The sequence below is a fragment of the Arvicola amphibius genome, chromosome 2 (genome assembly GCF_903992535.2).
Source record: "Arvicola amphibius chromosome 2, mArvAmp1.2, whole genome shotgun sequence".
Lineage (NCBI taxonomy): Eukaryota > Metazoa > Chordata > Mammalia > Rodentia > Cricetidae > Arvicola > Arvicola amphibius.
Genome location: NC_052048.2, coordinates 23,789,412 through 23,810,806, shown reverse-complemented (window position 1 = coordinate 23,810,806; position 21,395 = coordinate 23,789,412). Strand labels below are relative to the sequence as shown.

The 21,395-nt window shown below is 49.7% G+C and overlaps 1 protein-coding gene across 1 annotated transcript in view; it reads left to right on the top strand.

Annotated features, from left to right (window-relative positions):
• Nucleotides 1-21,395, top strand: part of Vwf (von Willebrand factor) — a 150,014-nt gene that overhangs the window by 62,860 nt on the left and 65,759 nt on the right. Inside the window, exons 13-18 of the mRNA XM_038320478.1 lie at nucleotides 355-455; nucleotides 4,687-4,882; nucleotides 5,525-5,740; nucleotides 9,757-9,997; nucleotides 16,270-16,364; nucleotides 17,414-17,574. Of these exons, the coding sequence (XP_038176406.1) occupies nucleotides 355-455; nucleotides 4,687-4,882; nucleotides 5,525-5,740; nucleotides 9,757-9,997; nucleotides 16,270-16,364; nucleotides 17,414-17,574 (1,010 nt within the window). The remainder of the gene's footprint in view (nucleotides 1-354; nucleotides 456-4,686; nucleotides 4,883-5,524; nucleotides 5,741-9,756; nucleotides 9,998-16,269; nucleotides 16,365-17,413; nucleotides 17,575-21,395) is intronic.

The window sequence follows — 21,395 nt, the reverse complement described above, 5'->3', positions numbered from 1 at the left end:
ATGCCTACAGGTCAATGTGAAGGAAGCATTCTCTCAAGTGAGGTTCCCTCCTCCCAGGTTACTCTAGTTGACCAACACCAGCACAGAGGATGCTGGAGCTTCTGCTGCCCTCTTATGGCCATGAGGGGAATTACAGGTTGTGGCAGCCCACCGGCTCCTCTGGGAATTTATTTACCTCTATCCACACAGTTAACCCTTCCTCCAGAGATCGCTGCCCCCAACCCCCAGCCTCATGAACACCTATCTGCCTTCCACTCCTTGCTCGTCTTTGACACGATACTTTGAGACATCGCAGGTTCACAGCACCCCTGTCACCTCCCTCCCTGAACCTACACCCGCCCTGTTCTTTTCTAGGCGACCTCCGCATCCAGCACACGGTGATGGCTTCTGTACGCCTCAGCTATGGGGAAGACCTGCAGGTGGACTGGGATGGCCGTGGGCGGCTGCTGGTTAAGGTAGGCCCCTCCCCAAGCTACAGCCTCCCTGGAGCCGACCTTCACAAAGTGTCCCTTGTGCTCTGGGCAAAATGGCTTTGTGTGGTACGAGAAGAATTTCTTTCCCCTCACCCTCCACACCCCCAGAACAAGGAACAGGCCTGCCTCTGTATGAGAAGCTGATGTCTGTTTTCTGGGTGCTCCTTGTTGGCCCTGGGGTTTCTCCTTCTAGGGCTTGGGTATTGTGCTGATCTCCAGAATGGATGTCCATCCCCTGGAAGACTGATATTAAGGATTTACTGGCCAGTTTCCTGGCTGCAATGAGACCTTGGATCAAGGGGTATCCCTGGACACTCATTGTGGGGAACAAGGGAAGAGCCAGATTGGAGCACTCAGCTCAGACTGGGTATCCTCCCTTACAGCATCTGGAGAAGACTACAGGGGACATCGTCCACATTCCTACACTGATGTATGTGTGGGCCATGTCCTCTGGATGGGTTGTCTAATCAGACTGGACAGTAACACGTATATTCACTGGGCTTCCGGATTTTCTGACCGTGCAAAGTCCCTGGCAGGTGGGCAGAGTAGGAATCACTCTCGCTAGTGCTGCTTCATAAGGGAGACATCCAGGGGACATGGAGGGACACCAGGAGCCCATACTCAGTCACAGCACAACAAGAGTTAGTTCTCTGGCTGGTGTCCTTCCGTTAGACCATGGTCCTCACTGTCTGGTCTCAGGATGCTGTTAGATTCTTAAGAACAACTGAGGAGGGTCCCTGAGATCTTTAGTGAGATTATATCTGCTGACCCCCAGATGAATGGTAAAGTCAAAGCTGAGCAGAGTGACACACCCTAGGGCTGAGGAGGATGAGACAGGGGCTGGAGGCCAGCCTGGGCTACCTAGTGAGTTTCAGCCAACCTGAGCTCCATAGCAAGACCCCATCACAAACAGAAAGCGCAACCCCAAACAGCAGAAAAGTTAACCCAGAGACGCTAAAACATGCATTAATGCTAAGCCTTGTTACCTAGTAGACATTGGTAAGCAGTTAGAAAAAATAAGTTAGATGGGGTCAGGAGACGATACTAGGCAGTGAAGAGAGCCATGGCTGCACATGGCTGCGCATCTCTCTGACGATTCATCTACTAGAAGACAGCTGGATTCTCAGATCTACTTTCTGCAATCAATCTGCTGCAATATTTAACGTCACAGGACCTCTGGAAAATTCCACTGGGTCCTTGTATGAGAATGAGAAGGGAAAGACAAGAGCAAAGGTCACGTAGCTATGAAAAGATTCAGTCTCGAAGACACCTAGAAAGATCCTCAAAAGACCCTGATTGGCCCCAAGACCTCATTTGGAGAAACAACGTTCTAGGGCAGACCTAAGATGCCTGGAGAGCCTGCCCCCAATCCCGGGGTCCCTGCTCCCCAGTGTCCTGGGTATAACTCCATGGTGGGAGTTGCAAGTCCCTATGAGATGCTGTTCTTCCATTCCCATGTGGCCACGTTTACTCTCCTGTTGTAGAGCCTCCGAGAGGGATCCACACGAACTCCATTCTTCTTTTTGTAAAATGACTGTAGCCATAGAACAGGGAGCAGGGGGAGCCAGGAGAGCCTCTTGTCCTATTTCCAGTCAGAGCTAGAGACAGGGCTCTGCTAGAACCATGGCAACTTGGCGGGTGAGGGTTGTGCTTACAGACCTTGGGTCTCCGGGCCTGGGTCTAATTTGCCTTCTGCTCACCAGGCCTCCAGGGAGTGCTTTCTGGGAGTCTACCTTCCCAGCATCCACTATGGTGCAGGGTGGGTGTGCCGGCTTTGTGTGGTTTCTACGCCTGTACCTCCCCTCCTGGGCAGCTGCCCGCCTTTACCTCAGGTTGCTCTGTTCTTTGTCTCTCTGAGAAGAGCACGAGTAAGACAAGGTCGGGTGACCTTGAGGCCCATGGGAATATCCTACTGTTGGTTTTGCCACGCAAAGGTGCATTTGTGAGGGGCAGGAGGATTTGGGAGCATTTGAATTGACCCCTGGAGCTTGGGGGAAGAGCTGGCTGGAGGCAGATGGGCCTGGGGTTCAAGGTGCTGCAGGGGCCCTTAATCTCTTTCCACCTGTGTGTGATATGCATGCCTTGACCCCAGGCAGTGGGGATATGGTCAATCAGCTCAGGTGACTCCCATGCAGGACAAGTTCAGCCTCAGTAGGTACTAGGAGGACCTGGGCCAGTCCCCCATTGTCATAGAGGTGAGGCCTGTTTCAGACAGTGTCTTCTCAAAATTTTCTAAACTGAGATGCTGTACGGTCTGTGTCCAAAGTCAGTGTCCCTGGGTACACCCTTTCTTCCAACCCCTGACCATGCTGTCCCCTGAGATAGGCTAAGGGGACAGAGAGGAAAAACATGCTCGGAGTGGCTGATGGAAGGCAAGTGAGAGTGGCCACGGGGGATTCTGGGAACCTGAAGGTACCTGATGTGTCTAAGAAGGGGAGGAGAGAAAGATGCCGAGAAGTGGGGGAGGCAGGATGAAGACATGTCGCTTGCTGCCACTTTGCTCAGGTGGCCTTGACAGTCTGTGTTTCATCTGGTATTAGGATCCCTCTTTTTGTGGCAATTTGTTTTTTTATTCATCCAACCCATTCATTCAATTCGACAAATATTAGGGTGTCCCAGTAAATTTCCTGTGTTGCAGTCCTCACCCTCCAAGGTGATGGTGTTAGGAGGTAGGAGCTTTTGGCCAGGGATGAATTCACTAAGGGCGAGCCCTTAAGAATGTGATTAATGCATTTATAAGGAGCTCCACGGAGCCAACCAGCACCTTCCTCCATGAGCCATGCCGCAAGAAGCTGGCATCTAGGAAGAGGCACCCTGCCCGTGCTGCATCTGCCAGGGTTTAACCTCAGTTCCTGGCCTCCAGATGATACCGTTTCTGTTGTTTATTACTCTCCCAGTCTATGGCATTTTGTTACTGCCACCTGAACAGAAGACAGACACCACTGTATTAGAGGCAATGAAGGCCCAACAGAGAAACGGCAATAAAATGCTTGCCTCGTTTAGTTCAAATTCTAGTGAGGAAGATGTAGAATAAATAAAACAAATAAGGCTAAATGTCGCCTATTAGAATAAAGCCCGGGGAGAGAAATAAAGCAGGGAAGGGGCAGGAAGGGCAGGGTGGTTTAGTTTTAAGCAGGGAAGTCTGGGAAGGCCTAGGTGCCTAGTGTGTGTGACCCTTTGTAAAGCAAGCAAGGAGGCCCCATTCTGTCTACCTCTCTCACGTGCACACGCTTGTGGGTCTGGAACCACCGTCTTAAGTCACAGCTGGAAGCTGGAAGGGGCTCCCAGAGGTGACCGCTGGAGTCCAGGCCTAACTCATGAGGCTTTGGGACATCAGGAGAGTCACCGGGTCTTACTAACAACCCATAGCCAGAGTGGACTCTCGGCTCTGGTCCCTACCACCTCTTCAAATCTGCCCCCTAGAAACCATCAGTGCCCTACTGTCTGGGGAAAGGCCGCCTCCACCCCACTACTTGGTTGTGGATGTGCTCTGGCTCACCCCTGAGATGTGATCAAAGAGTGAATGATGGGGATGGAATCTGACCCCTGCTTCCTCCCCAGTGTCCTCAGTAGGAGACTAGAAGAAAGGTATTGCTTCTGGACACCAGACACGAGCTCCATGGGGCTTGGGTTGCACTCCGCTATCTGCCTTGCCCACTTATGACCAATACCTGCTCAGGGGACAGCTCGCACGTCATCTCGTTGTTGCTTAGCCATGTCCACTGATGGGCATGGGTGCAGGAAGCACATGAATTGGAGGGCGTCAACCTGCTTGCTCTTCCCAGCTCTGCCACTCTCTCTGGGTCTTAGGCATGTCCTTTTTCTCTCTGGGCCTCCACTGTGCCTTCCAAAGTGACTATATCATATCTATGTAATAAGAATACAATATTATGAATATACTCTTACTTAAGAGTAAAATCAACAATACATTTCTAAATAAATTATTTAATATACAATATATTATAATATATCAATTAATTAATATAATTTTTAGAGTGATCATGGCTGGCTGCTCTCTGCCCAGCCACTGGAGAGCAAGGACAGAGCTGGTACCCTGCACTCTATAGTTTGCAGCTTCCCTCCTGTTTGCAGCCCAGCCCTTAGCTGTCGTAGACATTTATTTTTCACGTGGGGAAATTTGATGGAAACGATCTCAGCTAAGCGAGACCCCTGCTGCGGTTGGGGACAGCTGTCTGTCTTCTGTCTTCCGCAGCTGTCCCCTGTCTACTCCGGGAAGACCTGTGGCTTGTGTGGGAATTACAATGGCAACAAGGGCGACGACTTCCTCACGCCGGCCGGCCTCGTGGAGCCCCTGGTGGTGGACTTTGGAAACTCCTGGAAGCTTCAAGGGGACTGTCCGGACCTGCATAGACAGCCCAGCGATCCATGCAGCCTGAACCCACGCTTGAGTATGTGAGCCCCAGAGCCCTGGGGTCTCCCATGTTCCGGGCATTCCACGGGACAGTATACTCCAGGGGAGGCAGAGATACCATTGACCCAGCCCTTGTTTTGATCACTGACGTTTTGACCATATATCTACATTTGGCTAGTTTCTTTTTCAAAGTCGGTTTATTGAACACCCTCCATGTATGAAATCCTGAGAAAGAAGAGAATATTGTGTCATTTCTTAGACATAATAATTTAGACCCGGAAGGTCTTAGTTTAGAGCAGCAAAGGGCTCTAGAGTGGAATTATTGTGTAATATGCATTGCAGTGGCCCTGTGTAAGCACAGCCCTGCAACCTCTCTGCTCTCGTGAGCTTCTGCCGCTCTGACCACTGTCTCCAGGCAGTGGGTGTGTGGGAATGTGTTTTTACCTGTAACTGAGTCAAACGCAGGGCAGTAAATTGGACCCAGAAACCAGAGCCAGAGAGACTTGCTTTTGCAGTAACTGTCTACAGAAAAGGCAGCAAGGTTCTGCTCCTGGGTGGGGGTGGGGGTGCGGGTGGGGGTGGGGGTGGGGTGGGGTAAGGATGTGAGAATCCCTTGTAACTGACCTCAGAGGCCTTGGCAGGACCGCATCTTATCCGGCATTTTCTCTCTCCGCAACAGCCAGGTTTGCGGAGGAGGCTTGCGCGCTCCTGACGTCCTCCAAATTCGAGGCGTGCCACCACGCTGTTAGCCCTCTGCCCTACCTGCAGAACTGCCGTTATGATGTTTGCTCCTGCGCTGACGGCCGGGATTGCCTGTGTAGTGCGGTGGCCAACTATGCTGCTGCGTGTGCCGGGAAAGGCGTTCACATCGGGTGGCGGGAGCCAGACTTCTGTGGTGAGTGCCCATAAGCACTTTCCGCAACCCTCCCAAACTCTCCTGGCACCTCGTGCGGCTGCGTTAACCTGTCCTTTTCAAAGACCCTTTCTTGGAATTAGTTTAGTTGGAAACAGGCCCCTGGATCTATAGTTCATTTTCAGCCATTTTTCCTGCCTTCTGCTCCTGGCTGGTGGTGGCGTGGGTTCCTGCATAAAAGCAAGTGTGATCCCTTTACTCCAAAGCCATGAAACTTAGGCGTGAGCCGGTGCCTAGCTGAGATTACCTGAAACTGCTGCCACCTAGTGTTCGTTCCTTGTAGGGTCAGGAAAGACCATATGTGCGTGGAGTGAGTTTGGAATGCAGGAATCTTTTGTTTATCATTTCAGTCAAGACGCCAGTGAGTCCTGGCCCACGTCTTCGGCATTGTATAAAGCTATGCAGCGCTGAATAATGTTATTGTTCTAGCTGACTATGCATCTGTCCTCTCTGTGGTAGACTCCTGCCATCAGAGCTGATCTTTGCTCCTGCCCTGCGGCCCCTGGGCCCTAAGACTCTTTGCTGTCGTTCCTCTGGGGACATTTGGCTAGTGTCTGGTCTCAGACAATTGGGAGATAGGATCTCGAAGCTTCCTTTTTGAGACCTCCCTTGGAGGAGGGATGAAGTGAAGGGATGGAGGGGAGGGGTAGCCGAGGAGCACTCTCGGGGGAGCGTGTTCTTGACCAAAGTTCTACAAAGGAACATTTGGGGCAGAGAAAAGTTAGCAGAACGGGGGGGGGGGGGGGGGGGGGGGAATATGCGGCAGGCGGTCTGGGAGAGGAACAAAGGCGGAACTCTGGCTTTTGGAGTGAGGCAGGTGTTTGGAGCCTGCCCTGACGGAAGCAGGGAAGCAGGAGTTAGGGGCAGTGGTGAAAACAAAATTGACATTATGCATTTGAAGAGAAGCACATGTGTTAATATTGGTGTCCTGCGAGCTTGTGTTTAGTCTGAGCAGCCTCTTACAGAGAGGATCAGATGTTGAAAGGTGGGATGAAGGGGCGCACGTTGTGCTCTCCTCTTCCCTCCAGCCCTCGATGGAGGGAATGCTGGGAGCCCAGAAGTTGGAGCCCAGGCTTTTCTGGTACTTCACCTGTGGTCTAGCTTCTCTGTGACCCCGAGCCCTTCACTCGAGGGTGCAGAACCTCTGTTTCCCTCTTCCTGTCTGCCGTCTAGCAACGGGGAACCAGTCGGTGGTGTGCTGTTTGTGAACGTGCTTCTGTTGCCCACCAGAATTAGGAATTCCGCACTAGCTGTCTGTAGGGCAGTGGCTTCAGAAGGCTGTGTTAATGCAGGGCATTCTCTCTGAAGGCCAGCAGCCTTCGGGAACATTCTTTCATCTCTTAGGGCAGTTGTTCTTCACCTCCACAGAAGCGAGCGTGGGCAATGAGCTGACTGCGTTGCAGAGTGATTCGGCTAAGAATAGGGGTGACTAGCCAGGCAGAGGTTCCTCAGGAGGCAGAGGCAGGTAGATCTCTGAGTCTGAGGCCAGCCTGGTCTACAGAGTGAGTTTCAGAACAGTTGCTATTGTTACATAGAGAAACCCTGTCTAGAAAAACAAAACAAAACAAAACAAAACAAAACCAAAACCAAGAGAATAAGAGTGACTCCAGTTGACAGACTCCTGAGCCTTTCTAAGAGAACTGCAGGGCTGTCTGGCAGGAAGATGTTTTAAAAACAAGAGGGACCTGTCCCCTGTGAGTTTATGTGATGGATCACCTTGGTTTGCTTCTCAGAGCCCAAAGAGAGTGGGCCAGCCCCCTGGGTTCCAGTCTCTGACTTTCCTCACTTATGGATGCCTACGTTTACTGTCTCCTGGTCCCCAACCTCTTTCTTCCTTCTTGAGAAATGGACAGAGCTCCCAAACCACTGCTTCCATTCAGAAGAATGTCACTGGGAGCAATCAGGGAACAGGGACATGCCATGTGGCTGCTCTTGTGTAACGCCCCAAAGAGACTCAGGGGCAGCACGCACATTGTTTTGTCCTTGTAAAATGACTGTTTCCTCTTGGGAAGACAAGACCACGGACCCCTGAAGGCATGGACTCGGTGTCCCTGAGCCTCACACAGCCCTGGCATAGACATACATCTCTGCATGGTTTTCTGAAAGAGGAAGGCTCAAGGAGAAACTTGATGAGTCAGGACGCCAGCTCTGGAGACGCTCTGCTGGTGGAGAGGGGAGCCCTCGACTCCCACTGCTCTTCACTGGATGGAAAGTGCCCTTGCACATGACTGAAGGGAGTTGCTGCCTTTGTGGGCTGTTCTGCTCCAGTGTCACCCTACTTCCCCTCTGTACGTTCAGCCTCTCCACTCCTCCAGAAGAAAGCAAGCCAGTGACTCATGTGACAAGGGAATCGTCTGCCTTCCCAGCTAACTTAAGATACAGATCTGAGGTGATGGCAGGAGGGAGAGGCTCAGGGTCTCTTCAGAAGTTCATGGCCAAGGATACCTCTTACAGCTTCTATGGAGTATTCTGTCTGTGGTATCTACTGGAAAAAGGGACTGTCCCTGAGAAGGAAGGCTCTATTGTTCTTGGGAAGACTGTGCCCAGAGCACAGCTCTCATTTCCTGGACAGCAACCCACAGGCAAGGGTAAAGGGCACCCATCACTCCCCTTCTCTTCTTACCGTCCCATAAAGACTTTTGTCATCTGTGTGTGCATTAGACTACAGGTGCAGGATGGCTGTAGTGCAGGAAGGGAGGGTTGATGGAGGAGGGTCATCTATGTGTTACTTTCATTGGTTAATAAAGAAACTGCATTGGCCCTTTAATAGGACAGAAAATTAAGTAGGCAGAGTAGACAGAACAGAATTTTGGGGGAAAGAAAGCAGGGTCAGGGAGACGCCTCAGGCAGACAGCATAGCTCTCCTCTCAGAGATGGACGCAGGTTAAGAATCTTCCCAGTAAGACACCACCTCGTGGTGCTACACAGATTACTAAATATGGGTTAAAGCAAGATGTGAGAATTAGCCAATAAGAGGCTGAAACTAATGGGCCAGGCAGTGTTTAAAAGAATACAGTTTCCGTGTAATTATTTTGGGTAAAGCTAGCCAGTTGCCGGGAGCTGGGAAGCGGCCCGCAGCTCCATCTACTTCTGAGGCTAAGATCTTTCTCTGGAACATGACTTCCATCTTGAGCCTGCTGATCTGGGCCGGGACTCCCTTCCAATGTCACAATGACAATAGCAGTGAGCGTCTGTGCCAGGTTGGCTCATCTAACCTCCACAGAGACCCAGCAGATATTGTTGCCACGTTCCATCGAGGGTGGCATTCAGAGTTTCATGCTAACTAGAGGTGGAGCTATGATTCGAACCTGGGGACATGGGTACAGAATCCATCCTCTCTGCCTTAGATTTTCTTCTACATAGCTGTATAGTACTTCTCATTTCTATTCAAAAGCCCTGGCATCAGGGTGGGGGTGAGGGCTGTGAGCAGACAGAGGCTGCCCACTTTTCTGCGGGTAGGTGTAAGTTTCCAGGCTTGTAACGTGGATGTCTGCAGAGGGACTGTTCCCTTCTTGAAGTGTGATGGGTAAGAGCATGAGCTTTAGTGGGGTTCGAGAGTTGGGCTCAGATCTCACCCCTGCTCTCAGAGATGCCAGATCCTTAAGCCTCTTAGCTCAAGTGTTGCTGGTGTCTATGTGTGAAAGCCCTGGAAGGGAGTGATAGGACTTAACCTAGTTAGGAGCAGAGTACACAGTAGGTTCTCAGAAGCTGTAGCCACCACTGTCCTTCTCTCCAGGGAGATGCTCCTGCCCAACACTTCCATTTCACCAGGACTTTAATGTTCTAGATTTGGAGGATTCGCAGGCAAGGAAAGTCTGCTCTCTCTGGGTAAAGAGAGAAAATGTGTGCACCCATAATTTCGTTGTACATTTTTGCACCTGAAGATACACTTTTGCTCAGAGTGGGAAGGGATGGTTACGACCATACAGTTGTAGCAGTGGTCACAGTTGCAAAGTACAATGTCATATCTGATGCCTTCTCCCATCTCCCCTCTCCAGCACTGAGCTGCCCACAGGGTCAGGTGTACCTGCAGTGCGGGAATTCCTGCAACCTGACCTGCCGCTCCCTCTCCTACCCGGATGAGGAATGCAATGACGTCTGCCTTGAGGGTTGCTTCTGCCCTCCAGGACTCTACCAGGATGAAAGAGGGGACTGTGTGCCTAAGGCCCAGTGTCCCTGTTACTATGACGGGGAGCTCTTCCAACCTGCAGACATCTTCTCCGACCACCACACCATGTGGTAAGTGCAGCCAGACAGCTAGGCTGTGAGTTTGGATGCCTGGGAGGATGGTGATGACTACCTTGGTGGTAGAACTGGACAGGGAAATGGTTTTTCAGATCTTTTCTTTTTTTACATGGATAGGGAAACTGAGGCCTCAAAGAGAAGTGGCTTGTCCAGACTTGCATACCAAGGTGAAAGTGGAGCTGAGAGTCCTCCCAAGTCTTCAGTGTCCAGAAGTAAACTGTGACATCGCCATGCCAACTTTGGGAGTTCTTGAGTTGTACTATCCTCTCCCTATGCTGGGCCTCACTTTCCCTTTTCTAGAATGGAAAACAGAGGTGTCCCGTGTCCCCTCCTCTCACACTCTTTATAGTGTACACGGGCCCTTGAATGAGAAGATTATGGCAAAGCGGCTTCACGTCCGTGGTGTTTTGCCAGTTAGTGTGTTTTGAGTTGCTTTAACTAGATACCAGAGATTGGATCTTTTATAGAATAAGAAGTTTCTTTTGGATTCTGGTTCTGGAGACTGAGAGAAATCTCCAGGCCTGAGTATCTGCATCTGGAGACGGACTCATGGCACGTGGGAGACATGCACAGTACATGACGTGGCTTCACTTTTATCCATTCTTCCTTCCAATAACTCATCCAGTCCCTTGAGACTCACCCACTCCCCAGGAGCTGGGCGCTAATCCCATCCACAGGCGATGCATCTGCCAGGCCTCCCCACTTCTCCTGGAGTCAGTGTGGGGTCACGGTCAGAGACTGTTAGACTACACAAGAGGACCAATTCTTGGGGCCCTTGGAAGGGGATGCGAACAGAGAACAAGAAAGAGAAAGCGTAGCTTCAGGGAGTGGGTTCTGGAGACTGTGGGGAGATGCTAACAACACTGATGGGAAGACTGGGAGGCCCTGGAGCAAGCTGTCCCAGGGGAATGGAGAACAGAGGCCAGAAGCCAGAGCCTTTGGAGATACACCTGGACCAGCAGGTGCCGGAGGGTAGGAGATGGCCCTGCAGGCGCTCAGGACAGTGACGGACAGGAGGTAGCAAGAATGCTCCCTGGAAGTGCAGTGGAGATACTGGCCCTACGGACTGAGTTTCCAAGAGGAAATGTGGATGGATGACTGTACCCCGTAGTCTAACTTGGGGTAATGGAATTTGAGAATCCTTCCAGCCCTGAGAGTAATGGGAGTCACTAAGAGGCATGGATTAGGAGCAGGCGAGGACCAAGTCCAGAGTGTGGGGCCGTAGAATCCTTCACCTGGAATAGCATAGCACCTGTGCATGGCCCATGTCGGTTCTCCTGTGCACTTAAGTTCTCTCCAGATGGTGCTCAGCACCTACACTGGTAAGCGCTGTGTCTCCTGTCCCACCGCTCTGCTCCGGCAGTGCAGGGAGCAAGGCCTGTCTCACGCAGTTCATTTTCTCCTGGATGTTTTCCACCTGTGATCGCTTGACTTTGTGCATGTGGACGCCAGGGACACAGAGGGCAGATGGTCACAGCACATGTTGTTGGCCAGATCTTCTGGCCTTAGCCCCATCAAAGGATTGCCTGGTAATACTTTTCAAATGTTTCCCTCTGGGACCTTAAAACAACACTAGTAGGCAAGTAGGGCTTGCTTCACCCCTCAGCAATTGCCTATGATGATGATGATGATGATGATGATGATATTAAGAAAGATATAAAATGATGGGCTGGGAAGATGGCTCAGCAAATGAAGAGCTTGCTGTGCAAGTCTAAGGACTGGGGTTCGGATCCCCAGAGCCTATGCAAACGCTGAGTAGGCCTGACCTGTAATGATAGCTCAGAAGTCAGAGATGGGGATCTCCAGATCAAATCAGCTAGACAGAGCAGCCGTGTTGAAGAGCTCTCGACTGAGCAACGTTGTCTCCATGGATAAAAAGAGCAATCAAGGATGATTTCCCACATCAACCTTGGGCCTCCACACATGCACGCACGTATGCACCCGCATGCGCACAAGTGTGTCCACATACGTGCAAAACACGTATACACATGCAGACTCTTGAAAATGGAAAGATTTTTAAAAAGTCGCGAAACTTGCCGTTTGATCCTCTTAGGTGAACAAGTGGCATTAAGTACATTCACACACTGTACAACTCCTCCCCACCTATCTCTAGAGCTTTTGTGCTCCTGAAAGAAACAGTGCCCATTAAATAGTAACTCTTCATTGCTTCCCAGCCTAGTAATAGCCGCTTGACTTTTCCATTATGAATGTAACCCTATTCATATGCGGCTCACTTTAGATATTCACCTTAGATATCTCATATGAGTGGAGGCATCCAACACGCACCCTTTTCGTTGCATCTGGCTTTTTTTCCCACGTACATTAAGGTTTTCAAGGATCATTCTTGTTGCTGCATATATACAAACCCCATTCTTTTAATGACTGACTGGTATCCCACCGTGCATATGCATTGCATACACGCTACCTTTTGCTTATCCATTCATCTGTGGGTGGACATTTGACTGCTTACGCCTCTTTGCTGTGGTGAACAGTGCTGCCATGGGCATTGGTGTGTAAGTATCTGAGTGTGTGCTTTCAGATTTGCGGTGGTATATATCCCTGACTGCAGTCGCTGGACCATATAGGAATTCTGTTTACCTTTTCAAAGAACTACCAGATTATTGTTCCACCGAGTCCATAGCATTGAAATTCCCACCAGCACTGGATCAGGGTAACTGTTTCTCTACAACCTCCCTGGCACCTCTTATTTTATTTCTCTTCTCCTCTTTTTCCTCTTTCTCTACCTCTTCCTCCCCTCCCCTTTCCTCTTCTTCCTCTCCCCTCCTCATCTTCTTCTTTACAATCTCTCTCTCTCTCTCACCCTCCCTCCCTCCCTTCCTCCCTCCCTTCCTCCCTCCCCGGTGTGTGTGAGAGTACAGGTACTCTGTTACAGTACATGTGTGAAGGTCAGAGGACAGTCTTGTGTGCCAGTCCTCTCCTTCCATCTTATTTGAAACCGAGTCTCTTGTGGTTTATTACTTTGCACGTGCCAAAGTAGCTGGACAGTGATCTCCTGGGACTCTTCTGTCCTCTCCAGCAACCTCTCCACGGGCACACTGCGATTACAGGTGTGCTGCCGTGTCTGCCTTTATAAGAGTCCCGGACTTTCAAATGTAGGCCCTTGTGCTTATATAGCAGGGCGCTTTACCCACGGTGACATCTCCCAAGCGTCCTCCTTTCTAATAATTATCTCACTAGGTATGATGTGGCATCTCATTGCGGTTCTGATTTACATTTCTTTAATGATTAATAATCTTGAATATCTTTTCATGTGCCCCCTGTTGTTTTATAGATTTTTTTGTATAACTACTTGAATCTTTCAGCCAGTTTTGATTTGGGTAGTTTGTTTATTTTGTTATGGAGTTATTGAAGATCTTTGTATATTCTGGATATACGAATGAAAACATTTCCTCCTATTCTGTGACTTTTTTTCTATTCCGTTGTTACTCCCTTTAGATGCAGAAAATGTTTTAATATAATCAATTTATCTATTCATTTAACTTATTCCTTAAGGTTTTGTATTATAGCCAGGAAATCAGTGCCAAATCCCAAGTCATGAATATTTACCCTGATGATTCCTTCTAAGACTTTACTGATGTTCAGATCTTTGATCCGTTTGGCGCTCACGTTTTGGATATGGTGTAAGGTTAGAGTCCAGCTTCACTCCTTCCCAGATGGAACTCCGGTTTCCCGGCACCGCATATATTCCTTTCCATGTCTTGGCACTGGTGTTGAAATTCAATTGCGCGTCTAGGCGACGGCTGACTTCCGAGCTGTTTACTTAGCTGCTCTGTATACCTGTCTATCTGCCAGTCCACATTGTTGTAATTACTGCTGCTTTGCAATAGGTTTGGAACCAGAAACTCTGGCTCCTCCATCTTTCTTCTTTGTCAAGATTGTTTTGCTGTTCAGGGCTCTTTGAAGTGCCGCGTAAGTTCTAGCCTCAGTGTCTGTAGAAACTGCTGCTGGGGTTTGGTTTGGACATGTCCAGTCTGTGACCTCTTGCAGAGACTTGTCGTCCTACCGTGAGGCCTCCTGACCCATACGCAAAGGGTGTCCGTTCGCTTAGGTCGTCAGCTTTCTGAGCCGCGTGTGTCGTTTTACACAGCGTTTTGTTAGTTCATATGAATTGTGCCATGGCCTGAGCCTGGCTATGGCATGTTCAAATGTGCATATGCTGTACTTTGTCGTACACGTCTCTCTCTTCCTTCTCTTTCCTTCTCCCCCGACATCCCACCTTCTACCCCGACACCCCAGTCTTTCCTTTCTGCTTCAGTGTCTTCTTCTTAGGTTCCACACATGAGAGCAAACATGCTTCACTTGTCTTTCTGGACTGGCGATTGCTTCACTTCGCAGTCACCTCCAGGTCCATCCATTTTCCCACAAACGATCTGAATTTATTCTTCTTCGTGGCTGAATGATACTTCACAGTGTGTGCGTCCTACTTTACCCGTTCAGCACCAGGGCCAATGCCATGGCTCGACTCTTTTGAAAAGCACTGTGTAGGTATCTCTATTGGATGTCCACTGAGTCCTTCAGAGATGTAGAGCAGGGTTGGTACCCCGGTCGTTGTAGTTTTAAGTTTCTTGAGGCTGCTCTGTGCTCATTGCCACAGTGGCTGTGCTAATTTGCACCCATGGTCAGTGTAGGAGACTCTTTCTTCTCTCCAGGACTTCACTATGTTTATTTTCTTTTGGCCTTTTGGGGACCGGGTTTCATGTGGCTCAGGATGACTTGGAGCTCAGCTGGTAGCCCCAGCTTGCCTCTAGTTCATGGCAACCCTCTTGCCTTCGCTTCTCAGCTGCCAGGACTACAGGTATGAGGCATCTGCCTGGCTTCATCATCACTGCCAGGCTGACTGTCTGGGGGTGAGCTAGGATCTCAGTGTATATTTCCCTTGTGGCTAAAGAGGTTGAACATTTTTTCATGTTTTTACTGAATGTTTGTATTTCTTTTGAGATATGTTTGTGTGTTCTTGGCCCATTTATTCTTTAGATTGTTTGTTCATTTATTGTTTAGTATTTTTTTTTACATACTCTGTCAGATGTGTTTCTGGCAGAGTTTGTCTCCCACTCTGTAGGGATCACTCAGTTAATTCTTTGCTGTGTAGAAACTTAAAATATTTTCTTTGTGTTTATGTGTGTATGTTTGATGCTCGTGTGTGTGTGTGTGTGTCTACTTACATGTTTTGGGTAGGAGTGACCTCAATTCTGGGGAAATGGTGTACATGAGCCCTTGGGTTTAAAAAGAACAATGCACCTTAAGATTCACAGATGGTCACTAAGCTGGAGAAGAGGGAGGAAGGCAGGAATCATATTTCATGGATCTGCCCTTTACGGGAAAGTCTGTTGGAGGGACGCTCCTGAGGGATTTCAGGCAAGGGTGGGGCACAATCATGGTTGGGGTTTGAAAAGATATTTGGCTTCCAAAAAGAGTATTCTGGAGAGAGACAAGAATAGATGAAAGAAAAAATAAAAATAATAAATAAATAAATAAATAAATAAATAAATAATAGATGCAAGGCCATGAGTTAGGAGACACTTGCAGGCTCAAGCAGGAAGTGATGGCGTCTCATCTACTGGCAGTAGAAGTAACAAGCACATAGGAATTGAAGCAAAATGTCAGAGACAAAGTCCTGGGTTGTGGTGGATCTGATGTAGAGGGGCAGGGGAGGAAGCCTAGAGTCTGAGAGGCAGTCAGATGGCATGGGTGGTGACACCAGTCCACAGATCAGCCTTGAAAGAAGTCCGGAGTCTGGTACGGACACACTGGGCTTGCAGTCTCTTTGAGACACCAAAGGGACTGATAAAGAAGACATTAGTATATACAGGTCCGAGGCTCAAAGTGGATCACTGCCGGAAGTGAACGAGCCATTTCTGTAATGAGAGCTGGGTGTGAGTGGCAGCAGAGTGGAAGAGAAAGCTCGGCATGTCCAAGGCAAGGGGAGGCGCGAGCTACAGCTGAAGCTGAGAAGGAGCGACCGACGAAGTGGGCAAAATGCAATGGGGATGGCTTTATTCTCCAAGAGAGTAGAGTAGCCCAGTGACGGCGATGTTCAAAGGGACATCACATGGGAACATCACTTGCAGGGACTTACTGGGCTTGGTGGCCTGACGGTCACTGGTGACATTGGCAGGTCAAATTTCCCAGAGGTATGGATGGGAAGTCCCGCAGGGAGGAGCAGAGTGAGCAGGGTGGGTGGGTGGTGAGGAAAGGGGCAATGGGTGTAGAAAATTTCAGCAAAAGATGGGGTGTCTTCTCTGCAGTTACTGCGAAGATGGCTTCATGCATTGTACCACTAGCGGCGCCCCAGGAAGCCTGTTGCCAGACATCGTCCTCAGCAGCCCCTTCTCTCACCGGAGTGAGTACGGTAGCTCTGAAAGGCTTTTCTCTTCCCTTCTGTCTAGATTCCTTCCCATGGGTGGGGGGAGAGATCTGGCTGTATAGTCTGATGCGTGCAGGTATTCAAACAGGGGTCTGGCTCTGCCTCGCGTCCCCTTGACTCCTTCGTTTGTGTGAGTGACTTTCAGACATATCTCTGCACATGGAAACTCATGTGATTGAGGCAAGCAGTACTGGACTGTGTGGGAGGGAATCCCTGAAATCTGTGTGCCTGTGGTCGTCTGAGTGCAGCGAGCAGCTGGGGCTAGAGATGGGTGCGCTGGGAATGGCACCCACTGTTCTCCATCGGCTTGTTTCCTGTGGGCATGCTGATGAGGATGCCTCCTTGGGATCTTGTTAGATGAATCTGAAAGAAGAGGGGTTCGGGTCAGCGGCTTCCAGTTTGAGCCTCTGAACGGTTGCTGTCCTGTTTGAAGACAAGACGCAGAAGGGAGAGGGGTGAGAGTCTCAGTTCTAGATCAGAGGCAAATGTACAGCGGGGAAACATGGAGGGAGGGTGAGGCAGATTAATGATGGCACACCGTGATGCCGCCATCTTTACAGAGAGGCTGACCTTGGGGCAAAAGCCTCTCAAGAGTCCTTGTGGCTGATGGCTTTTCCCCCCATGAGTTGTAACTATTTCATAAGTGTTCCTATTGGTAACTACCAAGCTCCCCTTTAGTACCTTCGTCTGTGTCTTCTCAAGCCCGAGTCTGGAGATTTCCACAGTATAAACAGGGAGAGCTGAGTCCAGAGGGATGTGAGACAAAGGCCATCAGGTGACGTCTAGGGTCAGTAGAACTGCCACCAGTTTGTCCCAAGGCATTGAGATAGGTAAGGTGGCAGCCCTGGTCTCAGATGGAGACCCTGACTCAGGGCTAGGGCACACTGTAGGCTGGGCAGTATCTGGTCTTGGAGGGTGGGCTGCTCTGAGTCTCCCGAGTGAGTGATGGCACCCGCGAGCCACAGGACAGTGCAGAAGGGTGACCTGCTATGACTTTGCTCACAACCTCTTTTTCTTTTCTCCAGGCAAAAGGAGCCTGTCCTGTCGGCCACCCATGGTCAAGCTGGTGTGTCCTGCCGACAACCCACGGGCTCAAGGGCTGGAGTGTGCCAAGACATGCCAGAACTACGACCTGGAATGCATGAGCTCGGGCTGTGTGTCTGGCTGCCTCTGTCCCCCAGGCATGGTGAGCCGCTGCATGGGTGAAGGAGAACCTTCCCATCCATTCCCTTGCAGGCGGAGGTGACCAAGGTGGCTGTGGAGCTAGAGAGAGAAAGAAACAGGGATGGGGACAAAGGGTAGATTCAACCACCAAATCCAGGGAGGGATTTGGGAGGAGGATATCTGGGGTTGATCCTAAAGGGATTGGACATCCACAGAGCCGGTCTTGGCTCACAGAACTGCCCTAGGAAGCAAAGAAACTATTTATAGAAAATACTTACATGCCTAAGCAGGCATTTCTGCTAGAATTTCCCCAAGGGTAACATTCCATCCACACTGCCGGGGTGGAAGGACACACACATCGTTGTGTATGATTTATATATACTTGTCCATAACTTTCTCTTTTAAGAGAAGGTGTTGATGTCTTTTCTAGTTGACTTTCTGTTGCTGTGATAAACACCATGACCAAAAGCAGCTTTGGGAGGAAAGGGTTTAGTTCACCTATGCTTTAAGGTCAGAGCAGAGTCAGGGCAGGAACTCAAGCAGAAACCTGTGCTCATTGCCCCCTCTCTCTTTGGCTCAGGCTTAGCTAAATTTTGTGTGTAACTCAGACCCTCCTGCCTACGATGGTATCACCTACAGTGGACTGGGCACTCCTGCATCAGTTATCAATCAAGATGATGCCTTACAGATACTCTCACATGTCACTCTGATTGTCCCCTCTTCCTAGGTGACTTGAGATTGTGCCAAGTTGACAATAACACCACAACCAGTGTCCCTGCCTTATCTCAATCAAACTGCAGCTTCCCTACACTCACTCTGTTTTCTGGCTCCATAAACTTTCTGACTTGTAAGGTCTTGGCCATCCCTGTGTGTCCCGTGATTTTGGTTCTGGGGCTGTAAATATCCCCGAAGGACACACAAGGTCTAATGCTTGTTTGTGACCCCCTTCTCTGTGTACCTTCTAGAACTGGTAGCAATGCTTGAAGGATACCCAATACCTTATAACCTCCTTCCTGCTACTATTAGGTCAGTTTTATATCAAATATATTATACATATAGTATTATCATCACCTTGAAGAATGCAACTTCTGGACTTTTCCTTTTCAAAGGCATCCTGTCTTTCTGCTGTTCCTGACTTCCCTCTCCGCCACAGAGAGTATGTAGTGACCGAGTGAGACAAAGTGGTAGAGGCTGGCACCCGTGTGGGTAGGATGGCGTGAGTGGGCCCTGATGAGGCCCAGGACACTGCCTTAGGATCTGTGGGTGTTCTGTCATGGGTACCAGAACTTATTCCATGTCCTTAGGAAGGCTGGGCACTGAGGCCAGCTCTCTGCTTCCTTCCTTGTCCACTCTCCCAGATGGAGAATTCTACCACTTCTCCCTAGGATGCTCCCCGCTTGTCTTCTCCCATGAGGATTCTGGAACCGTCTTCCTCTAGTAGAGAGATAGAGAGCGGCCCTTCCACTAGACAGTGTGACTCACACCACAAAAGAAGGATGACAAGGGTCTACAGGGAAATGGAACTCAGTCTCTGGTCTGAGCAACAAGCAGGGAGTAAGAGCCCCAAGAGATAAGGTCTTACTGTGAGTGTCTCAGGGCTTTACCAGAACTGATGTCCCCATGGAGACATGTTGTCCCTGGAAAGAAAATCCTTACCTGAGAGAAACGTCAGGCAAGAAAAGGGACTACGGGATTATGCCAGCATCAGGAAGCATTTAATTTACTTTTATGTTAAAATTTTAAAAAATTGAGATAATGCTTCATTTTGTTGCCCAGGTTTGCCTTGAACTAATGAGCTTAAGCAATCCTTCTGCCTCAGCCTCCTGAGTAGCTAGCACACTCCGTCATGTCAAACTGGGTGGACGTTTCTTCAGAGAAGTGTGTGTGCACGTGTGTGTGTGTGTGTGTGTGTGTGTGTGTGTGTGTGAGTGAGTGAAAGCATCCAAGCAGTACTAAATATTAATAACTACAACAGTTGTATTAGACCCCCAATCCTGGGCGGGGAGTGTGACTGCAGATCTAGGATGCAGACCTTCTGCCAGGCGCTCCGTTCTCGTCCAGAAGCCCCTGTTACGCATGCTCAGAAACGCATGCAACTGAGTCCCCTCCCAAAGGCTTTTGTCCATAGAGGTTGGATTATTTTCACAACTGCTTCATTACATTGCTGACTGATGTGCAGATAGCCGGGGCCAGATTCGGCAGAGCAGAGAAATCCATGTAATTTATGAAGTGCATTCAGTGTGCTGGCTGCAGCACCCGACACGTGTTCCTGGCCACAACACAAAGAAAAGGGAGCTGGGAACATCTTGCCTGGGTGCTTCTGCTGGTCCAGACCTCATACCCAGGGCCGTTTCCCTGTTCTCTGTGTGATGAGGGAGGGCTATGGCACGAGACCAAGGGTTTGGGCCAGGGATTCTGCATTCTGAAGACTTGCAAAGGCGGGGAGGCAAGTCACTTTCTGATGGAGACAGATCTGCTGAGAGCAGAAAGAGCCTCAAGGAGGAATGGGGCGCAGGGGGTAAGCTAGCACCTCCACCACCCTCTGACCCCATACTCTTGTGTGGTCATTCAGTTTTTATCTGGATCCCACAGGCCTCCTCTGTGATGGTCTCAGGCTGCCTTCCTCACTTGAACAGCTTGGGTACAAGGGAGATGTGTGCAAAAACACTTTAAAAAAGCAAGATTGTGGAGTTAGAAATGGAACACAGGAGAGTGCTTTTCTAGCAGGCAGGAGGCCATGGGTTCAACCCCCAGCATGAAACGGGTGATGGCGGTACATGCCTGTAGGTAGAGGCAATAGGATTCAATGCTCAGTCATCCTTGGATACATGTGGAGTTGAAAGCCAACCAGATTTAGAGATCCCATCTCAAAAACACGAGAAAGTTCCATAGAATCATAGTAAGAGCTGTGAGTGAGCTGTTTGTAAACAACTGAGGCTCAGTCTCAGAAACTGAGCGGGTTAGCGCCTCGTCTTGGCCACTGGAGGGGTGGTGTAAGGTCTGCTTTCTTCCATTTCCAGGCTGCTGTGGGCCAATGCTTTCGTCAATACAGTAAAAATGGATTAACAAACGAAATAACAAAAAGCGGTGATAGGAGTTGGGGATGTGTCTTAGCTCCTGTTTCATTGCTGTGACAAGACACCATGACCAAGACAACTTATTGACGAAAAAGTTTATTTGGGGCTACAATTCCAGAATTTGAGTCTATGACCACCATGTGGAGCATGGCCGCAGGCAGGTATGGTGCTGAGCAGTAGCTGAGAGCTCACATTCTTATCCGTACGCAGGATGCAGAGAGAAAGAGCTAAGAATGGTGTAGGCTTTTGAAACTTCTAAGCCCACCCCCAATGACACCCTCCTCCAACAAGGCCACACCTCCTAATTCTCCCAAAGGGCACCACCATCTGGGGGCTAGGTATTAAAACGCTGAACCTGTGGGGGGCTTTTCTCATTCAAACCACCACAGGATATGAGTCAGTGCAAGGCCCTGAGTTCATCTCCAGCACTCTAAACAATAAAACCGACCAACCAACCAACCAACCAACCAACCAACCAACCAACCAAACATGAAAATGTAAGAAACGACACAGACATGTTTTCGTCACACACGAGAGACATGACATCATGACATTGCAGTCGGCTTCTGCAATCTCATTGTCACAGGTCCGCTCTGGTGCTGACCTTACTCTGAGTGGCATTGTCGTCACCTAAAAACTACGCTTCCTCCTTTAAGGACCCTCCACGTCCCCTCTACCATTGTAAGTTCATGGACGGGGGTAAAAGGCTCCCCAAGTCTTCGACTGATTGTTTTGAATCTTTGAGACAGGCTTTCTTCTGTAGTGC